We start from the raw sequence: 25,707 nt of genomic DNA, 5'->3' as shown, positions 1-25,707 counted from the left end.
AAATTTCAAATAATGTGGAAGTTTTAAGAAAAGTCTAGAGCACAGTTGTCAACTGGTGGCTTGCAGGACACATCCATCCCACAGATGTTTTTTGTTTTACCTATACAAAAAAAAAGCCATCGAGTCAATTTTGACTCATACTGACCCTATAGGACAAAGTAGAACTGCCCCACAGGGTTTCCAAGCCTGTACTCTTTATGGAAGCAGATTGCCACGTCTTTTCTCTTGCAGAGCAGCTGGTGGCTTTCAACTTTCGACCCTTCAATTGGCAGCCAAGTGCTTTAACCACTGCACCACCAGGGCTCTTTTTGCCTATACAAGGTTTTAAAAACTACGTTAATTAGTTGCCAACATTTAAAAATGGGGGATTGTACATAAATATCTAGATTTCCTGCTTCTGTTGAAAAATTGGGAGATTGGGCACCATTGAGTCAGTAATAGTTTTCCTGCAGTGCCTGTGAACAGGTAGACAGAAGTGAGGGGCAGTTGCCCTGTTCGCGTGTTCTCTCATTCACTCCAGTCTCGATGGTGCCCTGTTCAGTCATTTATGGCACCTAACTATCCCAGCAGGTGTTTGGTTTTGTGGCCTCTGGTCTGATTGAGTTGGTCTAAGTTCTTTCCAGCTTTGTGAAATCACTGTGAAATACATGAGGAGAACTTGCTTCAAACAGGAATCCCAAAGAACATCTCCAAGCACCATAGTAAGCCAGCATGGCCCTTTTGGAAAGCAGTTTAGCCAAGGCATCAAGGGCTTTCAAAAAGTCCATCAACCTTGATCCCAGTTTCACCCTTGGGAGACACTGTCCTAAAGAAACACTGCCCAATCTGCCTAAAGGTCATCATAAGTTTATAATAGAAAACAACAAGGAGCTGCAGAAACGTTTATGCCGAAACCTCTAGGTAAACGCTGTTACACAGACCTGTTGGTGTTAGTTGCCATCAAGTAAACCCCGACATGGAAGAGAACAACATGTTTCTCAGTCCTGTACCATCTTTACCGTCACTGCTGTGTCTGAGGCCATTGTTGTGCCTAGTGTGTCAGTCCATCTCAGTGAGGCTTTCCCTTGTTCTCATACGTACTCCTGGTCGGACAGAACAAGGGGATATTGAGTTTTTTAAAGCCAGGAAAGGTGTGCGTCAGGGTTGCATCCTTTCACCATACCTTTTCAATCTGTATGCTGAGCAAATAATCCGGGAAGCTGGACTATATGAAGAAGAACGGGGCATCAGGATTGGAGGAAGACTCATTAACAACCTGCGTTATGCAGATGACACAACCTTGCTTGCTGAAAGTGGACCTGAAACACTTCCTGATGAAGATCAAAGACCACAGCCTTCGGTATGGATTACACCTCAACATGAAACAAAAATCCTCACAACTGGACCAGTAAGCCACATCATGATAAATGGAGACAACGCTGAAGTTGTCAAGGATTTCATTTTACTTGGATCCACAATCAACAGCCATAGAAGCAGCAGCCAAGAAATCAACAGACACATTGCATTGGACAAATCTGCTGCAAAAGACCTCTTCAAAGTGTTAAAAAGAAAAGAGGTCACTTTGAAGACTAAGGTGTGCCTGACCCAAGCCATGGTATTTTCAGTCGTATCATATGCATATGAAAGCAGGACAGTGAATAAGGAAGACTGAAGAAGAATTGACTCCTTTGAATTGTGGTGTTGGCAAAGAATATTGAATATACCACGGACTGCCAAAAGAACGAACAAATCTGTCTTGGAAGAAGTACAACCAGAATGCTCCTTAGAAGCAAGGATGGCAAGTATACATCTCACATACTTTGGACATGTTGTCAGGAGGGATCAGTCCCTGGAGAATGACATCATACTTAGTAAAATAAAGGGTCAGCAGAAAAGAGGAAGACCTTCAACGAGATGGATTGACACAGTGGCTGCAACAATGGGCTCAAGCGTAACGGCCATTGTAAGGATGGCGCAGGACAGGGCAGTGTTTTGTTCTGTGGTACATAGGGTCGCTATAAGTTGGAACCGACTTGATAGCACCTAACAACAACAACAACCTGGTGGACTCTAATGTATAGATGGAGCCCTGGTGGTGCAGTGGTTAAGAGCTCGACTGCTTACCAAAAGGTCAGCAGTTCAAATACACCAGCCACTCTTTGGAAACCCTATGAGACAGTTCTACTCTGTCCTATAAGGTCACTATAATGTATAGATAAAAAATTAATTTATTCATGAGGAAATAATCAGATACCATTTGAGCATCATTCTACTAAACAACAGGCTTGTTCTTTTCAAAAATGTTAATTCATAAATGTCAAAGGAAAACTGAGGAGCCGTTTACTGAAGGACGCCCAGGAGACACAATAACTAAATTCAATGCATTATCCGTGACCTGATCCCAATTTGGAAAAGTATTGCTATAAAAGACATGAATGGAGCAGTTGGCTAAATTTGAATATTATTAGGTAATTTCTAATATTGTTAGCTAATTCTAATGAGATTGATATTAAATGCCCTAAATTTGATCATTGTGTCATGATTATATAAGAGTATCATTTCTTAGTAGATGTGTGTCAAAATATTTAGGACTAAAGGATCATAAAGTCCTCAACTCAATCTCAAAGGACTGACAAAAAAAAAAAAAAAACCCAATAATATTAGCTATATATATATATATGTAACAGAGATAGAAATAAAGCAGATGGGGCAAAGTGTTAGCAATGCTAAATATGGGTGAAGGATAAATGGTTGTTTATTGTTCTATTCTTGTAATTTTTCTGGGGTTTAAAATTTTTTCAAAATATGAAGCCAAAAACAGGTGCTCATCTGGACAATGATTAAGACAAAATGTTGAATAAATTCGGAGCACATTAGAAAAAATAAAAGATTGTCCTAGCTATTTGTCTTTATCTTAGGGCCCAGTTGATGTTTCCTTGTGAGCCCATCTCTAGCTGGGTCACATTCTCTATGCTTAAGGGTAGAAAACAATGCAATATTATTTCCTAAATCAATGATGAGCATTTCCCCCATATCCCCTACCATTAAATCAATAAACATGATTTTTAATGGCTACATAGGCTTTTTCTGTGTGCATGTATTTATTGGGGACATTTAGGCTGTTTATTTATTAATTTATTTTTACTATGGAGTAGGGACAAAGAAAACCTTCCCCGGGAGCTGGCACCTTGAATTCATGCTTATAGCCTACTAGACTGTGAGAGAATAAACTGTTTGTTAGAGCCATCCGCTTGTAGTGTCTGTTATAACAGCACTAGGTAACTAGATAACCTTGCTTGGTGAAAGTGAAGAGGACTTGAAGCACTTATTGATGAAGATCAAAGACCACAACCTTCAGTGTTGATTATACCTCAACATAAAGAAAACAAAAAATCCTCACAAATGGACCAATAAGCAACATCATGATAAACGGAGAAAAGATTGAAGTTGTCAAGGATTTCATTTTACTTGTATCCACAATCAACACCCAAGGAAGCAGCAGTCAAGAAATCAAAAATGCATTGCATTGGGCAAATCTGCTCCAAAAGACCTTAAAGTGTTAAAAAGCAAAAGTGTCACCTTGAAGACTGTGCCTGACCTAAGCCATTGTGTTTTCAGTAGCCTCACACACAAGCGAAAGCTGGACAATGAATAAGGAAGACCGAGGAAGAATTGACGCCTTCGAATTGTGGTGATGGCGAAGAATACTGAATATACCATGGACTGCCAAAAGAACGGACAAATCTGTCTTGGAAGAAGGACAACCAGCATGCTTCTTAGAGGCAAGGATGGCGAGAGTATGTCTCACATACTTTAGACGTATTATCAGGAAGGATCAGTCTCTGGAGAAAAGCATCATGCTCGGTAAAGAAGAGGCTCAGAGAAAAAGAGAAAGACCTTCAACGAGGTGGATTGACCCAGTGGCTGCAACATTGAGCTCAAGCATGATTGTGAGGATGGCGTAGGACTGGGCAGTGTTTCGTTCTATTTTCCGTAGGGTCGCTGTGAGTCGGAACCGACTTGATGGGACGTAACAACAACAACAGATAACTAAGAAACCATCTTTTTCTTTAAAACCAAGCAACCGAACAAAACATAGACACGTAAGCAACCTGATCTTCACTTAGTAAGGGGTGTGGTCTTTGCTTAACACAAATGAGATTATGTCAGCTGCCGTGCCCAAAGCCCTCCAGTGGCTTCTGGGACTCCTGGGATAAAGCAGAGCTACACAGCATGGCTGAGAGGTCCCCACATGGTCCAGCCTGGCTGAGCCCTACAGTCCCTCCAGCAGCCACATCAACCTGCTTCAGTTCCTTGTGCTCCCCCGGTTCCCTCCTTCTCCCTGGGCATGTGCCAGGATCCCTTTCTGCTCCTCTGCCCAGCGGGGCCGTCCTGCAGATCTCAGAGCCCCCAGCAGCTTCTGAGAGAGCTTCTGTTGTCTCTGACCAAGTTGTTCCTTCTCGTCATAGACCTCACTGTAGCTCTCATGGCCATTGCAACCACCGTGTCCCGGTGTCACCATGTGGCCATGTCTCCTTGAAGTCAGAGCCTGTTCTGATTTTTCTACCATTGTATCCCCAAGAGACAGCATAGTGACAGGCATGCTCAAAGACCATTTGTTGAGTGAAGGAATTCATGAATGAATTAAAAAAATTAAAAACAGAGATAAGCAAATAGAATAGAAATCATCACAAATTCCAACATCAAGGGCTTGTTAACCATTGTCATACTTTGTTGTATATCATTCCAAACACACAAACACACACATTTTTGTATATTCTGTTTTATTTAAAACTAGGAACATAAAATTACTTTTTAGGCTGTATTGTCTTTAATATATTGTTAATGTTTAATATCAACAAAGTTTCTGCTATATAATTTTAAAAGATACTGAATAACTATCCCATGTAATCTAGGTTATTCTTTTTTTTTCTCTTACAAATTTCGCTACAATGAATATCGTGATACCTGCTTTTTTTGCACCACTAAGTGATTATTTCTCTAGTATAAATTTCTAGAAATGGAATTATTGGGTCAAAGGATATTTGCTTTATTTTGGTAATTATTTCAAGTATTTTTAGTGGACTTTTTTTTTATTTATATGTACAAAATACAAAATGCAAAAGGCTGTACTGTGAAAAATAAGTTTCCCTTCCATTCCTGTTCCCTTGCCACCCCATTCTCCTCCCCAGTGGCAACCATTGTTACTCTAAAAAACCAAACCTATTGCCGTCCAGTCGATTCCGACTCATAATGACCCTATAGGACAGAGAGAACTGCCCCATAGAGTTTCCAAGAGAAGCTGGTGGATTTGAACTGCCAACTTTTTGGTTAGCAGCCAAACTCTTAACTACTGCACCACGCTGGGGCTCCAAAGTGCCTAATATTATCAAAAGGCACTTTGAGACAGAAACCCTTCCAGAAAAACTTTTATCGGCTTACACGCTCACCATTCCTAAACTCTTGCCAACGCTGGGCATTTGCTTACTTGTTCATCTCTGCCATTCCAGTAGGTAAGAATGCCATCTCATTATTCTTTCACTTTGCACTTACTTAGTTTCTGGGTAAAGGTTTTGTATTTCATGTTTATTGGATTAAAAAAAAAATTGGTGCAAAATAAGTATCATTATCCTCATTTTCAGATTGGAGGACAAACTAACTTGTCCAATGTCTCAGAGCAATTGGTTGAACTAGGGGCGGAGCTAGGGTTCAAGTCCAGGTTCACCTACCCCCAAACCTTCTGTTGCCATTCATGAATTTTTTTAATATACTTTATTTTTCCTGATTAGGTAAGAAAAAGATCCCCTTGTACAGGCACTAAGACACCTCTCCCTCAGGCTTGGGATTCGGTAAGTAATGCTTTCCTTCTCTCCGGGGTTGCCTTTCTATAAGAAAAGGGATTCCTGATGGCGCAGTGGTTAAAGCACTCAGCCACCAACCCAAAGACGGGCAGTTTGAACCCACCATCCGCTCCATGGGAGAAAGATGTTGGCAGTCTGCTTCTGTAAAGATTACAGCCTTGGAAACCCTATGGGGCAGTTCTGCTCTATCTTATAGGGTCGCTATGAGTTGTCATTAACTCAATGGCCACGGGTTTGGTTGGTTTGGTTCTATAAGAGGGCTGCTACATTTGACTGCAAACGTATAGCTCGATAAAGATGTTTATGTTTTTCTGGTAGGTGGAAGAAATTGTTCACGGTGGTATTACTAGGAATCTACCAGCTTTTTATAACGTGCTGCGGTCCTATGACCTTGGAGACACTGGCTTCATTAGTCGAATTAATTTCAAGAAGATTATGCGCACATTCTGCCCATTTTTAACGGGAGAACATTTAATAAAGTAAGTTTTTTGGTAATAAAATTAATTCCTGTCATGTTTTCCATCAAGTCTGTTTTATAATTCTAAACCTTTTCTTAGGCATTTCTGAATATTAATAGGGAATATTGGTAATAGCCACTGTTCACTGACCACCTACTAAGTGCTGGGCATCGGCTACGAGCTGCATGTACATTACAGGATTTACTTCTCACTACAGCCCTGTAATACGTTGTTGTTAGTTGCCATTGAGCCGATTCCGAGTCCCTGGGTTTTGCGAATGGTTAAGCACTCAACCACCGTCAAGAACAAGGGAACCCCTCAGTGAGATGGACTGACAACAGCCACAACACTGGAGTCACACGTTCCAGTGACCCTGAAGATGGAGCAGAACCAGGCAACATTTCATTCTGTCGTACACAAGGTCCTCATGAGCCAGACGTGACTGAATGGCAGCTAACAACAACCAGGAGCAGATGCTGTGGGAGGCAAGATGGAATAATGACACAGGTAGAGCACAGGTTTTGGAGAAACACAGAGACAGGCTGGGCTCCAGGCCCCACTGTTCTCTAGCTGTGCGAATTTGAGTAGATACTTGACTTCTCCAGCCCTCAGTTTCCTCATCCATAAAAAGGAAGCATAATAGGAGGTGCCATCAGCCACCACAGTATGACAAACTGACAGAGGGGTGGCGGATAGTTCTACCAGGAATAAATCTGTGATGAAAACACTTGGAGATTCAAGATATGCCTTGGAGTAGAAGTGGCTGGCTTGCCAGTGGTTTGGGTTGGGGTAAGGTAAGAAGGAATGGAGATGCCTTCTGGCTCGAGTGACTGGGTGCTCAGGGTTGCCATCCTGGATCGGAGACTGGGGAGGAACAGTTTCAGGAGTCAAACCCGGAAGATCCACTTTGGACATGTCAACAGGGTGTTGACACTCGTGATACAATGCCACCTAGAGTGACTGGTTACTCTCCATCCCACCCCTAGCCCAGCCCCCACGGTCCCGCTGTACCATCACCAACTTCCCTTGTCACGGCCTTTATCATTTATTGTTTATGTTTATTATCTGTGTCACCCCACCAAGGATGTAATGGTAAGGGACTTTGTCTTTTCACCTCTGAAGCCCTGGTGCCTGGACTACACTCAGGGCTTCATAGGTATTGAGTGGATGAATGAACAAAATCAAATGGAAGAGGCATGCAGGCCGTGGGGTATTTGAGATTGAAGCCTCTCCAATCCACTTGCCAGACTTTATCTGTCTCAACTGCAAATCTGATCATGTTCAAACCCTACCTAAAGCACTTTAACACTCAGCCGCTAACCAAAAGGTTGATAGTTTGAACCCACCAGCCACTCCGCAGGAGAAAAGACCTGGCTATCTGCTTCCATAAACATCACAGCCTGGAAAACCCTGTGGGGCAGTTCTATTCTGTCCTATAGGGTCACTGTGAGTCAGAATCAACTTGACAGCACACGACAACAACAACAGCAATGAGGTTCCAGAAATTATAGCATGCACAGCTGAAGTCAAGAGCCCAGCAGAAGTGCTGTGAAGAAATGGGATTAACTTATTTATACCCTAAACTGACACCTTAGAAAATTCTAGAAAGCACACACTCCATTGGCTGTCAGAGTGATGATGTCATCACATACTACGTAGCCTCTGGAAGACTCCACTGTATACACGTGAGAGAATGAGGGTATGAAAGGCAAATATCCATATCACTGGCCGTCAAGTCCATTCCAACTTAGGGCCACCCCGTGTGTGTCAGAGTAGGATGCGCCATAGGGTTTTTTTTTTTTTTAGTTTTTATTGTGCTTTAAGTGAAAGTTTACAGATCAAGTCAGTCTCTCATACAAAAATTTATATACACCTTGCTGTATACTCCTAGCTGCTCTCCCCCTAATGAGACAGCACACTCTCCATAGGGTTTTCAATGGCTGATTTTTCAGAAGCAGACCGCCAGGCATTTCTTCCGATGTGCCTCTGGATGGGTTCGAACCGCCAACCTTTCTGTTAGTAGCCGAGTACTTAACCATCTGTGCCACTCAGGGACTCCACAAGGCTAGGAACATCTTAATATTGATATGAGACAGTTTTGACCTTATTGATGCCCTGAAAGTGCCCTCAGGGCACCCCTGGGGTCACCACTTGGGTCGTAGGATCATGAAGTCATGGAGCTGGACTCGAACCCGGCAGGCTGATGCCAGGGCCAGATCCACAGCAGCTCTGCTCTGTTGCTTTGTGAATTTCAACGAATATGTGATTTTTTGTTTTGGTTCTCAGGCTCTTATATTTACCAAGTTTGTTATAATTAGTACATACAACTTTTAGAATTTAAAAACATATTAAGAAACAAAATATTAAAAAGGAAAAGAAATAAGTCCTGGTCTTTCTTCAAGCCTGGGCTGACTGTATTGGCATATCCACGTTTTCTAAAAGGTTCGCACATGCTGAAGTTCCAGTATAAATAGCTCCGTAATTCCATACCAAAATGTCTAATTATAAAAGTATTTTTTATTTGTTACATCTTCATTGAGGTGTAATCTACATACAGTAAGCTTCACGCATCTAAATTATACAATTTGATGAAATTTCTCAGATGTTTACACCCATGAAACCATCACAAGATGGCAGACATTTCCATCTCCCCCCGAAGCTTTCTTTTCTGCTTTCCCAATCCATCTTTCCCTCCATACCTATCCCCAATCAACCACCGATCTGTTTTCTGTCACTGTGGATTGCTTTGCATTTTTGAGGATTTTCTGGCCTGGCATAATGGGCTTGTGGCTAATCCGTGTTGTTGTCTATCAACAGCTGCTTCTTTTTTCGTTGCTGAGTAGTATTCCATGCGTGGGTTTACCACAGTTTGTGTATCAGCTTATCTGCTAATGGTTATTTGGTTTGTTTCCAGTTTTTGACTATTACAAATAAAACTTCTGTACTTATACAAGTCTTTGTGTAGCCACATTTTCGTTTACTTGGGTAGATAGGAGTGGAATGGCTCTTTCCTCCGGTAAGTGCGTATTCAATGCCAAACTGCCTTCCAAAGTGATTGTACCATTTTACACTCCCACCAGCGGTGGATGAGAGCTGTAGTCACTCACATCCTCACCAACACTTGATAAGGTCAAGTCTTGTTGATTTTAGTTTTTTTTAATGGGTGCGTTTTTAATGATTTTTTTAAAATCCAGACTCTGCAGTAAGTTTCAGGATACTGCTTCCGGAAGAATCCTTTACAAGAAACTTCTGGCAAGCATAGGAATTAATGGCTTACCCACTGGCTCCCCAAATCTTGTTCCAACGCATCAGCTGTCAACTGAGCATGTTCAAAAAGAGGAACAGCAGTGGCCGGATCTTCCCGAGAGGTAAGTGGACCGCAGTGAAAGCACGTGTTAACATTACAGTGCCTGTCATGTAATAGGTACCTAGGAAGTATTTGAAGACCGAGGGAGTGTTTTCATATTTTATCATTTAAATGAGAAAGATGGCACACTATAAGTAGAGTGATTAGTCCTGTGGAATTTTAGATCAAGAAGCTGTCTTAGGAATGATTGAATCCACCTATTAATTTTGGCAATGAAGGTGCTGAGGCCTGAGAGATTCAGTGACTTACCTAGGCTCGCTCACTAACTCGGTGCCAGGCCTGGGCCAAGGCTCCAGGGCTCCTGACTCCGGAGGATCCGTTTGCAACTCACTGTTACGTACCTCCATTCCCCTTTATGCTTTTCCAGAAACTTAGATTTCTTACCGCCTTTTAATATTTATTACAAAATACAGCCATTAAACTGGTTCCCATTTTCTAATGTGGATGATAGGCCTATTAAAATGATTTCCAAATTAAATTGTAACAATAAAACATACTTAGTAGATCTTTAAAAAAAATCAGGCTAGTGAATATTCTAGCTCTTGCTCCTTTTGAAAAATATAGGCTTAGTCTAATGAAAAGATATTATTTTAACTTGCCTGTTGATGGTTTATAATAAATCCATAAGGACATGTAAAACGTTCAGCTATTCAGCAGATTTCACTTTGTCACATCCCTCTTAAAACGTTCTTAAGCACAGAGCAATGGGAATATTTTAATGATACGCTAATGAATTCACATATCTGGGCATTTCGGTAGTCGCTGCTTTATAAATGGGCGGAAAGATGGCATTTGAAGAGAAAGGTTCGGTATCCCGTGGTAAGATATGTGGCCTCCTAAAGCCAGTGAAAGAAGTCATGGCAGTTGAGGGGTCCATAAAACAGATTAGGCCTCCCTGGCGAGCTCTTCACTGCGGAGGGAAGCAGCAGGGGAGAACAGAAGCCCCCTCTCCACGGGCATCTGATGGCCAGTTTGTTCTTCCACCAAAAATGGGGCCAAAGAGCTGAGGAAATAATTACCCTCTGAACACACACACACACACATGCACACACTAAAAAAATAACACACTACATCGTATCAAATTTACATTTTCTGGATTAAGTTGATCCTGTAAATCAACTTGGAATAATTGTGGGCTTCCCTTCATTTGTGTGGAATTTTGATGACTCCGTTGACCTAAACTAAAGAAAAAAACTAAACCCGCTGTCGTGGAGTCGACTCCGACTCCTAGTGACTCCGTAGGACAGAGTAGAACTGCCCCAGAGAGTTTCCAAGGCTGTAGTCTTTACGGAAACAGACTGCCACATCTTGCTCCCAGGGAGCTGCTGGTGGCTTCAAACCACCAACCTTTAGGTTAGCAGCAGAGCACTTAACCACTGAACCACCAGTTACGGCAAAATGGCCCATTGCTTTAATTTAAAGCTTTATAATGGGTGCTGACTTAAAATTTTCCTGGTTCACAAAAATATCCCTTTTCAACCATATCTACCCAGCCGCATGCCATATTCAACCAGCTCAAAGCACACCTCCACCCACCTCCCTTACCCCCCACCTTGCTGCCATTTCTTCTCCCCTCCACTTTGCTGCCATATACTGGCACAACAGGAAGAGGTTTTACTTAGGCAGAGTGGTCCTGACCTCACCATCCGGCTCTGTGACTAACAAGGTACGGGAACTTAAGGTGTCCGTAAATCATTCTGTCCCTTAGTCGTTCTGGAGCACCTGCTTCCTCATTGTGAAACAGGGATGGTAGCCTCCTTGTTGTGGTGGTTCAGGAGAAAATGGACGAGGTCTATAGGAAGCACAAGGTGTGTGTAAGCTGACTCCGAGCCTAAATGCTTGCTTGCTATTTTAGAGTCAAACCCACTGAAGATAAAACCCCTGTGACCAAGAATCTAACCAAAGAAGAAGTTGTTGAAAAACTCAAAAACTGTATACAGCAGCATGACCCAGCATTCCGAAAGCGATTTCTGGACTTCAGCAAGGAGCCTCACAGGAAAATTAATGAACGTGACTTCAGGAAGGTAGGCTGGTGGTTTCTCTGTATTTCTTTCCTGAAGGAGCATGGTTCTTTTTTTTGTTGTTGTTGTGCTTTAAGTGAAAGTTTACAAATCAAGTCAGTCTCTCATACAAAAACTCATATACACCTTGCTATGTACTCCTAGTTGCCCTCCACCTAATGAGACAACACACTTCTCCTCTCCACCGTGTATTCCCCGTGTCCATTCAAACCAGCTCCTGTTCCCCCTGCCTTCTCATCTCCCCTCCAGACAGGAGCTGCCCACATAGTCTCATGTGTCTACTTGATCCAAGAAGCTCACCCCTCACGAGTATCATTTTCTGTCTTACAGTCCAGTCCAATCCCTGTCTGAAGAGTTGGCTTTGGGAATGGTTCCAGTCTTGGGGTATGGTCTGGGGACCATGACCCCAGGGTCTCTCTAGTCTGAGGCAGACCATTAAATTTGGTCTTTTTATGAGAATTTGAGGTCTGCATCCCACTGTTCTCCTGCTCCATCAGGGATTCTCTGTTGTGCTCCCTGTCAGGACAGACATCGGTTGTAGCCGGGCACCGTCTAGTTCTTCTGGTCTCAGGCTGATGTAGTCTCTGGTTTATGTGGCCCTTTCTGTCTCTTGGGCTCATATTTACCTTGCGCCTTTGGTGTTCTTCATTCTCCTTTGTTCCAGGTGGGTTGAGACCAATTGATGCATCTTAAATGGTTTCTTGGTAGCGTTTAAGACCCCAGACATCACTCACCAAAGTGGGATGCAGAATGTTTTCTTGATACCTTTTGGTATGCCAGTTGACCTAGATGTCCCCTGAAAGCATGGTTATTTTCTTATAAAAGCATCTCTAAAGGATAGGAACTCAGTTTTTGGCAATGGTTTTATTCTGGGGCAAAGGAGATCCGTTTTTAGGCATCTTTCAACAATTTTAAAAGAACTCTTTTGGACAAAAATGTCTTTGGCAAGTTTCTTCAGTGACTACTTACACTATGGGTGTGGCCGGCTTTAATATTTAAACGTTTAAAACAGAGGACTCCTTGATGCAGGGCTTGGCTGCCCGCCACGTACCTGGCGGTGTGTGTCGTGGGGCTGAACGGGGGTGGGAGGACGAAGACGCCAGGGCCCCTCCCTGCCAGCCAGGAGCTCTCGAGATGCTTGTGATAACAGAGCTGGGGTGGGTTCCTCTAGGAAGTGAAAAAACAAGATTCAAAAAACAACCTGGCAGGGAAATATGGGAAACTCAGAGAGCTGACTTGCATGTGCTTATGGGAACCGGCAAGCTTCTGCCAGCAAGCACGGAGCTGGAAGGGTTCAGCACAGACTTCTCAGGAATTAATTTAAATGATGGCTTAAAATTCCTATTACCATCGCTTTAGCTAATCATCTCCAGCGATTTTTAAGAAAAGCATTTCAGTTAATAGGCTGAGACGTCCATGTGGACAGATTCAGAAGGCCGTGAAATATATTTCCAAGAAGAGAGTAATTACATTAGTGTCACCATTTACCCACGGCCTGCCCCCTGCCAGGCTTTGTGACAGGCTCCTTGCCGATGTTACTTCTCGGCCTCACAACAGCAGCACGGTGGACGGTGGACTGGAGGGGGAGCAGGGCTGGAGGTACAGTGAAGGGGGGTTAGAGAGCCACTGAAATGGTCCAGACCTAACACCTGCCCCCCCCGCCCCCGCAAAAAAAGTCCAGGGTCTGATGTTATGTATGGGGCCGGGGGAAGGAGGGTAGACTTCAGAAATACTTAGGAATAAGAAGGGGATGAAGGGTAGGAAATAGGGGATGGGGGATAAAATGAATCAGAGAGAATAGGGAGGGGAAGGATTCCAGGATGGTGTCCAGATTTCTGGCTGGGCCTCAGGTGCTTGGCAGTCAGTCATGGATGACATTGCTGAGGGCAGTTTCAGTGGGGTGGATGGTGGCGGGGGTGGAAGCCAAATTGCAGTGGATTAGAAGTTGTTGTTGTTAAGTGCCGTCGAGTTGGTTTCAGCTCATGGTGACCGTGTGTACGACAGAACACTGCCCGGTCCTGTACCATCCTCACAACCGTTGTTAGGCGTGAGCCCATCAGCGCAGCCACCGTGTTAAAAGTAATCAGGTGCAGTTCACCTGCCCCTCCAGCCCCCACCTCTCCTCCTCAGGGCAGTTAGTCCTGGATTTTATTTCTCCCACGTCACCTGGACCACCTTGCCCCTGATGCAACGCTAGTCTTCAGCTGCCACAGTGCTCAGCATCCCAACCCAGTCAGCTCCCAGGATATTACAGCTGGAAAGTGAGAATTGACCAGTCTGCCTCTGATTTTCCAGAGAGGGGAAGTGACTGCCTTAGACACGCGGCAGTAGGTGGTGGCAAAGCTGGGGCTATCACCACTACGGCCGACTCCAAGGGAGGCTTCTTACTCCAAGGGAGGCTTCTTACCTTCCCCGTACGCTGCCTCACCTGAGGACGCCTCAGGCAATCAGCTCAGCGGTGGGCTCTTCCATCTTGCAACTTTTTATGCTACTGATATGCCAGTGACTGGCTGCATCAATCTGTTGTATCCACCTACCGACTAGAACTCTCCGCGGGGGCGTCTCTTAGATGCTCTGCCAGCAGCCTTCCCCTGTCCCTTCCTGGCAGCCTTGTTCCCAGGCCTCAGGCCTAACATGGAGTCTTTCCTGACTCTGCTCTTTCTCTTATATCCACATCCAGTCCATCAGCACCTGCTGGCACCCTTCTTAACGTTCCAGAATACAATGACTTCTCACCACCTACCCTGCTGGCCGGAGCCACTGTCATCTCTGTTGGTCTCCTTGCTCTGCCCTTGTCCCGCTACATTTTATTCTCAACACAGCAGCCAGAGTGGCCTTCCAACCAGTAACTCAGATCAGGACATTCCTGCTCAGAGCCCTGCAATGGCTCCCCGTCTCCCCAGATAACACCGGAGTCCTAAAAAGGCCTAGAAGGCCCTGCCTGGCCTAGCCACCTGCCACCTCTCTGACACCTGTGACCACCGGCCATCTTTCTGGTGTCTGTGACCACCCCCCACCTCCCTGATGCCTGTGACCACCCACCACCTCTCTGACACTTGTGACCACCAGCCGCCTCCCTAATGCTGGTGATCACCCTTTACCTCTCTGACTTCAACTCTTACCACGCCTCTTGGCTCTAACCTCTCTCACGTGGCTCCTGCCACAACAGCCTCCCGCTCTTTCTGACACACAGACACGCTTCTGCCTTTTCACGGGCTGTTCCCCCTGCCTGGAACACTGTTTCTCAGATTCTGTAGCTTACCGCCTTCACGGCTTCATTTCACCATCTTCACTGCAGCAGCCCTGACAAACCTGTTGACAGCTGCAGCCTGCCCTCCCTCCTCTACCCCTTCTACCCTGTTAGTCTTTTTCCACGTCACTGATCCCCTGTTGCATACATATTACATACACACCTACTTACAGTGCTTTTTCCTCCCTTCCGATTTCTGGTGGTTTGCTTGTCTTCTCCTACTAAGACATAGGCTCCAAAGGTAGGGGTTTTATCTCTTGTTCAGTGACGGATCCCTAGTGTTTGGCACATAGTAGGTGCCCAATAAACATTTGTTGAAAGAATGAATGAATTTGAAGAGTAACAAGAATGCAAGTGGATCCTGAGCTGATGCGAACCCTGAGGGCTGAAGGCAGTGGGTATTTCAGAAGCCCATGGGATTCCAGGAAGTGGGGCTGGTTCCCACAGCCGTCAGTGGCCACGCTCCACACCCACTTCAGCGCCTTCTCCACCATGACGGCTCTCCACATTCCGGGCGACTTAGACGGGTAGCTGATGGAATGATTGTTCAGCCGCCTGCTTTGTGCCAGCAACTGGCATGCTCCTCCTCCTTTCTAGTCCCGTATCCCCCGGAAGACATCCCTGACCACCGAGAATGTACCCGTGGTAAGGGGAAGAGGAAAAATAGAAACCAAGAAAGGACTGATATGCGGGAGGAAGAAGTTTGTTTTTAAACATGAAAAATAGTGGCCAGTTCTCTGTGAACCCAAGTAAGCAAGTTGTGCCCTGGTTTCCTTCCCAGTGACTTGCTGGGTTCAACCTTTGGGGGAAATCCTGTTGCGACGCTGACGATAATAACAGTCCCTGGAATGATGGCGATGGCAACAGTAACACCGACAAGGGCCATTTGCTGAACTCCTGCAGCGCTCTGGCACCCTGGAAGCTGCTTTCACACCCTATTCCTAGTCCTCACAGGAACCCCGTGAGGTAGAAGGTACATGATGTCCACTTCACACATGGGGCACCGAAAGCTCAGGAGCAAGAGAGTGGCTCAGCATCCTTTGATCCAGGTGGGTTGAGACCAATTGATGCATCTTAGATGGCCGCTTGTTAGCATTTAAGACCCCAGACGCCACATTTCAAAGTGGGATGCAGAATGTTTTCATAATAGAATTATTTTGCCAGTTGACTTAGAAGTCCCCTTAAACCATAATCCCCAAACCCCTGCCCTTGCTCCGCTGACCTTTGAAGCATTCAGTTTATCCCAGAAACTTCTTTGCTTTTGGTCCAGTCCAGTTGAGCTGACCTTCCGCGTATTGAGTATTGTCTTTCCCTTCCCCTAAAGTAGTTCTTATCTACTAATTAATCAGTAAAAAACCCTCTCCTACCCTTCCTCCCTCCCCTGCTCATAACCACAAAAGTATGTGTTCTTCTCAGTTTATACTGTTTCTCGAGATCTTATAATAGTGGTCTTATACAATATTTGTCCTTTTGCCTCTGAATAATTTCACTCAGCATAATGCCTTCCAGGTTCCTCTATGTTATGAAATGTTTCACAGATTCGTCACTGTTCTTTATCGATGCGTAGTATTCCATTGTGTGAATATACCACAATTTATTTAACCATTCATCCATTGATGGACACCTTGGTTGCTTCCAGCTTTTTGCTATTGTAAACACAGCTGCAGTAAACATGGGTGTGCATATATCTGTTCATGTGAAGGCTCTTATTTCTCTAGGGTATATTCCGATAGCCTCAGAATTTTGTGAGAAGAAATTTAATTTTTAATAGCTACGTTCCTTAACGTCTTCCCATGATTTGGGTTCTGCCCTTCTCTTCCCCAAATCTGTGTAATAGCAATTAGTACAGTGAAGTGGTTGCCAAGTTTCATCCAGGGGAATTCACCCTAGCGCTGGGTCACATGAGTCAGCTTGCCTGACTGTGTACCAGTTGTTCATCGGGTTAGCCTCAGTAGTACCTCATCAGTGGCCTGGACACCTTGTACTCTATATTACAGGTGTCAGTGACTTATTGTGCCTGACCCAAGCCGTGGTCTTTTTAATCACCTCATGTGCACGTGAAAGCACAAAGAAAAAGGAGGACCAAAGAATCAATGCTCTCAAACTGTGGTGTTGGCGAAGAATACTGAATATACCATGGACTGCCAGAAGAACAAACAAATCTGTCTTGGAAGAAGTACAGCCAGAATACTCCTAGAAACAAGGATGGCGAGACTTCATCTCAGGTACCCTGGAAATGTTCTCAGGAGGCATGAGTCCCTGGAGAAGGACATCATGCTTGGTAAAGTAGAGGGTCAGTGAAAAAGAGGACGACCCTCAACAAGATGGATTGACCCAGTGGCTGCAACAATGGGCTCAAGCATAACAGTTGTGAGGATGGTGCAGGACCGGGCAGTATTTTGTCCTGTTGTACACAGGGTGGCTATGAGTCAAAACTGACTCGACGGCACCTAACAACAACAACGTGGAAGCTGTTCCTGATAGATGGTATGGTCAGGCATGGGTATTCAGTCATTTTTTATTCCAGGGGCTACTGGCCCCAAACAATGAAACCATTTCTCCTGGTGTAGAGGCCAGAGACTCCACCTTCTGTTTTCCCCGTGTGGCTTAGTCCTGTAATGAGTATACAACAGGCTCCAGCAAAATGTCTACTGACAGAGGAATGGCAGAGACTGTTACTGTCTGCGTGATAGGTGTTTTCTTCTTCTCCAGCAAGAACAGAAATCTGCTTTTGCTAGGGGGTAGTAATATGCCCAGCCAAAACCAGTCTGTTTATATTCATACATATTTATTTCTCAATCTCCCTAGTAGGTGAAACCAAAAACCAAACCCACTCCCCTCAAGTCAGTCCCAACTCATGGCAACTCCATGTGTTACGGAGTAGAACTGTTCCACAGGGCTTTGTTGGCTGTGATCTCTAGAGAGGTAGATCACCAAGACTTTCTTCCCTGGTGCTGCTGAGTGGTTCGGAACCACAAGCCTTATGTTGGCGCAAACTGTTTGTGCCTCTCCTCGTAGAAAGATATAGCATATAACACAGTCCCAGTTAATGAGATGTAAGTGGAAGTTGTTGGGAGGAGTTTTTAAAATGAAAGACTTGGTTGACTTGAGTCTTTTGCTCCCTACCCTTTCTTTCCCATCTTCCAACTTGAAGCATGTGTGTGATGGCTGGTGCTCCAGTAGCTATCTTGCATGCATGATGATGAGGATGGAAGAATGGAACTCTAGAAGCAGGTCTCTGATGACAGAGCAGAGCTGCTGCACTGGCCCTGCAGTGGCAACCTCTGGACTCCCTGTTACAAGAGAGAAAAGCAACCACCTCTCTTATTTAGGTCAATGTTTTTGGAGCTTTATGCTAATTCAGCATATGAAGGAGAAACTATCCAGAGAAAGAATGTAAAGGTTCTGTTGTTGTTAGGTCACTATGAGTCAGTTTCAACTCACAGCGACCCTATGCACAACAGAACGAAACACTGCCCGGACCTGCCCCATCCTCACAATCATTGCTATGCTTGAGCCCATTGTTGCAGCCACTGTGTTACTCCATCTCGTTGAGGGTCTTCCTCTTTTTCACTGACCCTCTACTTTACCAAGCATGATGTCCTTCTCCAGGGACTGGTCCCTCCTGACAACATGTCCAAAGTATGTAAGACGAAGTCTTGCCATTCTTGCTTCTAAGGAGCACTCTGGTTGCACTTCTTCTAGGACGGATTTGTTCGTTCTTTTGGCAGTCCGTGGTATATTCAAAATTCTTCTCCAACATCACAATTCAAAGGCATCAATTCTTCTTTGGCCTTCCTCATTCATTGTCCAGCTTTCACATGCATAGGAGGCGACTGAAAACACCACGGCTTAGGTGAGGTGCACCTTAGCCCTCCAGGTGACATCTTTGCTTTTTAACACTTTAAAGAGGTCTCTTGCAGCAGATTTGCCCAATGCAATGCGTCTTTTGATATCTCGACTACTGCTTCCATGGGTGTTAATTCTGGATCCAAGTAAAATGAAATCCTTGACTGCCTCAGTCTTTTTTCTCTGTTTATCATGATGTTGCTTATTGGACCACTTGTGAGGATTTTTGTTTTCTTTATGTTGAGGTGTAATCCATACTGAAGGCTGTGGTCTTTGACCTTCATCAGTAAGTGCTTCAAGTCCTCTTCACTTTCAGCAAGCAAGGTTGTGTCATGTGCATAACGCAGGTTGTTAATGAGTCTCCCTGCAATCCTGATCCCCCGTTCTTCATATAGTCCAGGTTCTCAGGTTATTTGCTCAGCATACAGATTGAATAGGTGTGGTGAAAGAATACAGCCCAAACACACACCTTTCCTGTCTTTAAACCATGTGGTATTCACTTGTTCTGTTCAAACAGCTGCCTCTTGATCTATGTACAGGTTCCTCATGAGCACAATTAAGTGTTCCGGATTTCCTATTCTCTGCAACATTATCCATGATCTGTTATGATCCACACAGCCGAATGCCTTATCATAGTCAATAAAACACAGGTAAACATCTTCCTGGTATTCTCTGCTTTCAGCTAGGATCCATCTGACATCAGCAATGATATCCCTGGTTCCATGTCCTCTTCTGAATCCGGCTTGAATTTCCTGCAGTTCCCTGTCGATGTACTGCCGCAGCTGCTTTCAAAGGATGTTCAACAAAATTTTGCTTGCAAGTGATGCTAATGATATTATTCAATATTTCTGCATTTGGTTGACTCACCTTTCTCAGGAATAGGCATAAAAATGTATCTCTTCCAGTCAGTTGGCCAGGTAGCTGTCTTCCAAGTGTCTTGGCATAGATGAGTGAACACTTCCAGTGCAGCATTCGTTTGTTGAAACATCTCAATTGATGTTCCGTCAGTTCCCGGAGCCTTGTTTCTCACCAATGCCTTCAGAGCAGCTTGGACTTCTTCCTTCAGTACCATGGGTTCCTGATCTACGTTACCTCCTGAAACGGTTGAATGTCGACCAGTTCTTTTCGGTACAGTTACTCTGTATATTCCTTCCATCTTCTTTTGGTGCTTCCTGCTTCGTTTAATACTTTCCCCATAGAATCCTTCAGTATTGTAACTTAATGCCTGAATTTTTTCTTCAGTTCTTTCAGCTTGAGATATTTTGAGCGTATTCTTCCCTTTTGGTTATGTAAAGGTTCTAAATCACCCTAAATTTCAAAAAACAGTTTTCCTGTAATAGCACCTGTTCTTGAGTTGACATTTAAATAAAAATGACACAATTAAAGATGTGCAATTTTAATAAGGTTTTTAGTGAAGAAGTTCAGTGTACCATTGCATTAAATGCCAAAGGACAGGCTGTAGGGTGCAGTGGCCAAAGCGATGAACTGGGGGAGGCATTTCCAGGGAGAGAGAATGCTTTACAGGATTGTTGTCAAAAATTACTTAAAGTGTGATGCACAACACCCAGAACAGGCCCAGCACAATTCCAGAAAGAACAGTTCTCTTCCCCCTTCCCCAGTGGAAATTCCACATGGAACCACGAGAAGCATGCTGAGCTCGTTAGAACTCCCATCGCTCCGCTCTGGCGGGACTGTCAGCTCAGTGGGGTATCACCGGTTATCTCGCATCAGTCTTCAGAAGCTCTTCTGTCAAACAGAGGGAAAAAGACAGAAGGCAAATTGTTTTTTAACAAATGTAATTTGCAGGGTGGACAAGATCTTCTGGCTGAGAAAACATGGGAGCGTGCTCTCAGCAATAAACCTGCAGGGACGCGTTGCGTCTGGTGACCCTAAGTTCCAGATGTTATCACTGTGGACTCTGTTCTCCTGTTTCTCCCTCCCTGAACCTGTGTAGCCGACCACCACCTTCCACAGCAAAGGAGATGGCTGTGAGAATAAATCATTGTCGTTGTCATTATTAGTTGCCGTGAAGTTGGCTCCAACTCACGGGGACTTATCTATAACAGAACAAAACTTTGCCTGGTCCTGTGCCATTTTCATGACTGCTGGGGCGTTTGAGCCCATTGGTGCAGCCACTGGGTCGGTCCGCCTCATTGAGGGTTTCCCTCGTTTTCACTGACCCTTGGCTTTACCAAATACGATGGTCTCCTCCAGTGACTGGTCTTTCCTAGTGACGTGTCCAGAGTACCTGAGATGAAGTCTCACCATCCTTGTTTCTAAGGAGCATTCTGGCTCTACTTCCTCCCAGACAGATCTGGATGTTCTTCTGGCAGTCCGTGGTGTATTCCGTGTTCTTCGCCAGCACCACAGTTTGAGCGCGTTGATTCTTCAGTCTTCCTTTTTCATTGTGCTTTCATGTGCCCGTGAGGTTCTTGGGACATGAGCCAGCAGCTGGCTCCCTGATCTGCTGTTTTGGGCTTCCTCAGCCCTTGCAATCACATGAATCAGGAGAAACCTCCGACCTGACCCGTGACCCATGAGTCTGGGACTTGCCAGCCTCCACAACTGCATGAGCCTTTCCCTTGAAATAAATCTCTCTCTGTATGCCAAATATATATACTTAATTGACTGGAGGTCAGAGGATGACAAGTCAGATGCAGAATTGAGAGAGTGCGAGCTTTGCCAGAACATCCATATATAGTGGGTGCAGGCCACACCTTCAAGGAAACTCCCCTTTTAGCTGATTGGCTGCTCATATCAGATCACAAAATGGAGGATGGTTACATCAGATCTACCAAACCACTGAGATCATGGCCTGGCCAAGTTGACACATAACCTTAGCCATCACTTTCCATTTCTGCCTCTGTTAGCCTGTTAGTACATTCATCCATTAGTCTACAGAGGCTACACTGAAGACCCCAACATGCATCCTCATTGTGGTCAAATATAAATGATTGCTTATATTTAATTTAGCAATGCTAAAATTTTTGAATACTTTAACTCCACCTACCTCCTCATATCTTTTGAGTTATTATTGTCATGCATTTCAATTTTACTTGTATTTAAAATCCTACAAGACATTATTTTTAGTGTCTTGCACAGGCAACGATCTTCTGTGTATCTATGTATCCGTACTTGCTGTCGCTCTTCTTTCGGTTTTACGTTTTTGTGGTCCTACCTGGACTCATTTTTATTCTGCCTGAAGTTCTCCCTTTTGTCCTTCTTTTGATGCAAGAATACTGGCAGCTAACTCTTAGTTTCTGACCTTCTGAAAACAGCTTTATTTTGCCCTTACTTCCTTTCATTAATAGACTTTATTTGCAGAACAGCTTTAGATTTACAGACAAATTGAGCAGATAGTATGGAGCTCCCCTATGTCCTCCCTCCTTTACCAAATCTCAGTTTGCCCCTTTATTAACAGTTTCCCCCAATGGTATGATACCTTTCTTACAATTAATGAATAAATATTGATACATTTTTATTAACTAAAATTCTTGTTGTTGTGTGCTGTTGAGTCTACTCTGACTCCTAGTAACCCTGTATGACAGAGCAGAACTGCCCTGTTAGGTCTCCTAGGCTGTAACCTTTACGGGAGCGGATTGCCAGGTCTTTTCTCCTGAGGAGTGGCTGGTAGATTCAAAGCGCTAAACTTTCGGTTAGTAGCCAAGTGCTTAACCACTGTGCTTGCAGTTGTTACTGCTGTTAGGTGCCACCCAGTCAGTTCAAATCATAGCTAACCCTTGCGGAACAGAACAGAACACTGCCCGGTCCTGTGCCACCCTCACAGTCATTGTTATGCTTGAGCTCATTGTTGCAGCCACTGTATCAACCCATCTCGTTGACCGTCTTCCTCTTTTTCACTGACCCTCTACTTTACCAAGCGTGATGTCTTTTTCCAGGGACTGGTCCCTCCTGATAATATGTCCAAAGTACGTGAGACAAAATCTCCCTGTCCTTGATTCTTTGGAACATTCTGGCAGTATTTCTTCCGAGACAGATTTGTTTGTTCTTCTGGTGGTCCATGGTATGTTTAATATTCTTTGACAACACCATAATTCAAATGCATCAGTTCTTCTCTGGTCTTCCTTAATCATGTCCAGCTTTTGCATGCCAATAGGGCGATTGAAAATAACATGGCTTATGTCAGGCACGCCTTAGTCCTAAAGGTGATGCCTTTGCTTTTTAACACTTTTTAAGAGGTCTTTTGTGGCAGATTTGCCCAATGCAATACATCATTTGATTTCCTGACTGCTGCTTCCATGGGCATTGATTGTGGATCCAAGTAAAATGAAATCGTTGACGACTTCAATCTTTTCTCCGTTTATCATGATGTTGCTTCTTGGTCCAGTTGTGAGCATTTTTGTTTTCTTGATGTTGAGGTGTAATTCATACTGAAGGCTGTATGTAGTCTTTCATCTTAATCAGTGTTTCAAGCCCTTGGCTTTCAGCAAGCAAGGTTGTATTATCTGCATATTTCATGTTGTTAATGAGCCTTCCTCCGATCCTGATGCCATGTTCTTCTTCATATAGTTCAGCTTCTCGAATTATTTGCTCAGCATATAGATTGAATAAGTATGGTGAAAGGATACAACCCTGACGCACACATTTTCTGATTTCAAACCATACGGTATCCCATTGTCCTGTTTGAATGACTGCCCCTTCCTCAGTGTCCAAGTTTCTCATGAGGACATATGATATCGTTCAGTAATTTCCACATTCCACAGGATCACCTTTCTTTGGAATGGGCACGAATATAGATCTCTTCCAGGTGGCTGGCCAGGTAGCTGCCGTCCAAATTTCTTGACATAGCTGGGTGAGTGCTTCCAGTGCTGCATCTGTTTGCTGAAACATTTCAGTTGGTATTCCACCACCTCTGGAACCTTGTTTTTTGCCAGTGCCTTCAGGACAACTTCAACTTCTTCCGTCATTGCCATCAGTTCTTGATCATATGCTACCTCCTAAATTGGTTGAATGTAGACTAATACTTTTTTGTACAGTGACTGTGTATTCCTTCCATCTTTTTTTCTTTTCTTTTTTTATTGTACTTTAGGGGAAGGTTTCCAGAACAAACTAGTTTCTCATTAATCAGTTCATATGCATAGTGTTTTATGACATTGGTTACCAACCCCACGACATGTCAACACTCTCCCTTCTCGACCTTGGGTTCCCTGTTACCAGCTTTCCTGTCCCCTCCTGCCTTCTAGTCCTTGCCCCTGGGCTGGTGTGCCCCTTTAGTCTCATTTTGTTTTATGGGCCTTTCTAATCTTTGGCTGAAGGGTGAACCTCGGGAGTGACTTCATTACTGAGCTAAAGGGGTGTCTGGGGGCCATACTCTCAGGGTTTCTCCAATCTCTGTCTGGTCAGTAATTCTGGGCTTTTTTTTTGTGAGTTAGAATTTTGTTCTACATTTTTTCTCCAGCTCTATCCAGGTCCCTCTATTGTGATCCCTGTCAGAGTGGTCAGTGGTGGTAGCCAGGCACCATCTGGTTGTGTTGGACTCAGTCTGGTGGCTGTGGTAGATGTGGTCCCTTAGTCATTTGGACTAATCTTTCCCTCGTATCTTTAGTTTTCTTCCTTCGTCCTTGCTCCCAAAGGGGTGAGACCAGTGGAGGGTCCTGGATTGCTGCTCACAGACTTTTAAGACCCCAGACACTACTCACCAAAGTAAAATGTAGAACATATCCTTTATAAACTGTGTTATGCCAATTGAGCTAGATGTTCCCTGAGACCATGGTCCCCATAGCCCTCAGCTCAGCAATTTGATCCCTCAGGGAGTTTAGATGTGTCTATGGAGCTTTCATGACCTTGCGTTGTACAGGTTGTGCTAGCTTCCCCAGTATTGTGCACTGTCTTACCCTGCACCAAAGTTACCACTTATCTATTGTCTATTTAGTGTTTTTCCATCCCTACCCCTCTCCTCCCTGGTAACCATCGAAGAAGATTGCTTCTTTTTGTGTGTAAAATTTTTAATGGTTTTTTACAGTAGTGGCCTCATACAATATTTGTCCTTTCGTGACTGACTTATTTCACTGAGCATAATGCCCTCCAGGTTCATCCATGTTATGAGATGCTTCAGATTCATCGTTGTTCTTTATCACTGCGTAATACTCCATTGTGTGCGTGTACCACAGTTTGTTTATCCGTTCATCTGTTGATGGGCATCTCCCTGATCTCTTGAAGAGTAACATGTATTAATCTTCTGTATTCTACCTCTGGTATTTCAAATACCAGCAGGGTCACCCATGGTGGACAGGTTTTTGTGGAGCTTCCAGACTAAGAAAGACTAGGAACAAAGGCCTGGCAGTCTGTTTCCAAAAATTCACCAAATAAAATCTCATGGATCACAATAGAATAATGTCTGATATAATGATGGAACAACAAAATTTAAGTATGCAAGAAATTTTTTTTATTGTACTTTACATGAAGGTTTACAGACCAAATTAGCTTCTCATTAAACAGTACACGTATTGTTTTATGATGTTGGTTGACAACCCCATAACTTGTCAGCACTCTCCCTTCTTGACCTTGGGTTCCCCATTACCAGCTTTCCTGTCCCTTCCTGCCTTCTAGCCCTTGCCCTTGGGCTGGTGTGCCCCTTTAGTCTCGTTTTGTTTTATGGACCTGTCTAATCTTTGGGTGAAGGGTGAACCTCAGGAGTGACTTAATACTGAGCTAAAAGGGTGTCCAGGGGCCATACTCTCAGGGTATCTCCAGTCTCTGTCAGCCCAGTAAGTCTGGTCTTTTTTTGTGAGTTAGAATTTTGTTCTGCGTTTTTCTCCAGCTCCACCTGGGACTCTGTATTGTGATCCTTGTCAGAGCAGTCAGTGGCTTCCCCAGTATTGTGTACTGTCTTACCCTTCACCTAAGTTGCCACTTATCTATCATCTATTTAGTGTTTTTCCATCCCCACCTCTCCACTACC

The 25,707-nt window shown here is 44.1% G+C and overlaps 1 protein-coding gene across 5 annotated transcripts in view; it reads left to right on the top strand.

Moving 5' to 3' along the window:
* Positions 1-25,707, top strand: part of EFCAB6 (EF-hand calcium binding domain 6) — a 381,524-nt gene that overhangs the window by 172,933 nt on the left and 182,884 nt on the right. For all 5 annotated transcript variants that reach the window (XM_049884609.1, XM_049884607.1, XM_049884608.1 and 2 more), the window contains 4 exons: positions 5,769-5,828; positions 6,159-6,319; positions 9,493-9,666; positions 11,521-11,689. In XM_049884609.1, the coding sequence (XP_049740566.1) occupies positions 5,769-5,828; positions 6,159-6,319; positions 9,493-9,666; positions 11,521-11,689 (564 nt within the window). The remainder of the gene's footprint in view (positions 1-5,768; positions 5,829-6,158; positions 6,320-9,492; positions 9,667-11,520; positions 11,690-25,707) is intronic.

The sequence above is a fragment of the Elephas maximus genome, chromosome 4 (genome assembly GCF_024166365.1).
Source record: "Elephas maximus indicus isolate mEleMax1 chromosome 4, mEleMax1 primary haplotype, whole genome shotgun sequence".
Classification (NCBI taxonomy): Eukaryota; Metazoa; Chordata; class Mammalia; order Proboscidea; family Elephantidae; genus Elephas; species Elephas maximus.
This window is presented reverse-complemented; position numbering and strand designations above follow the sequence as displayed.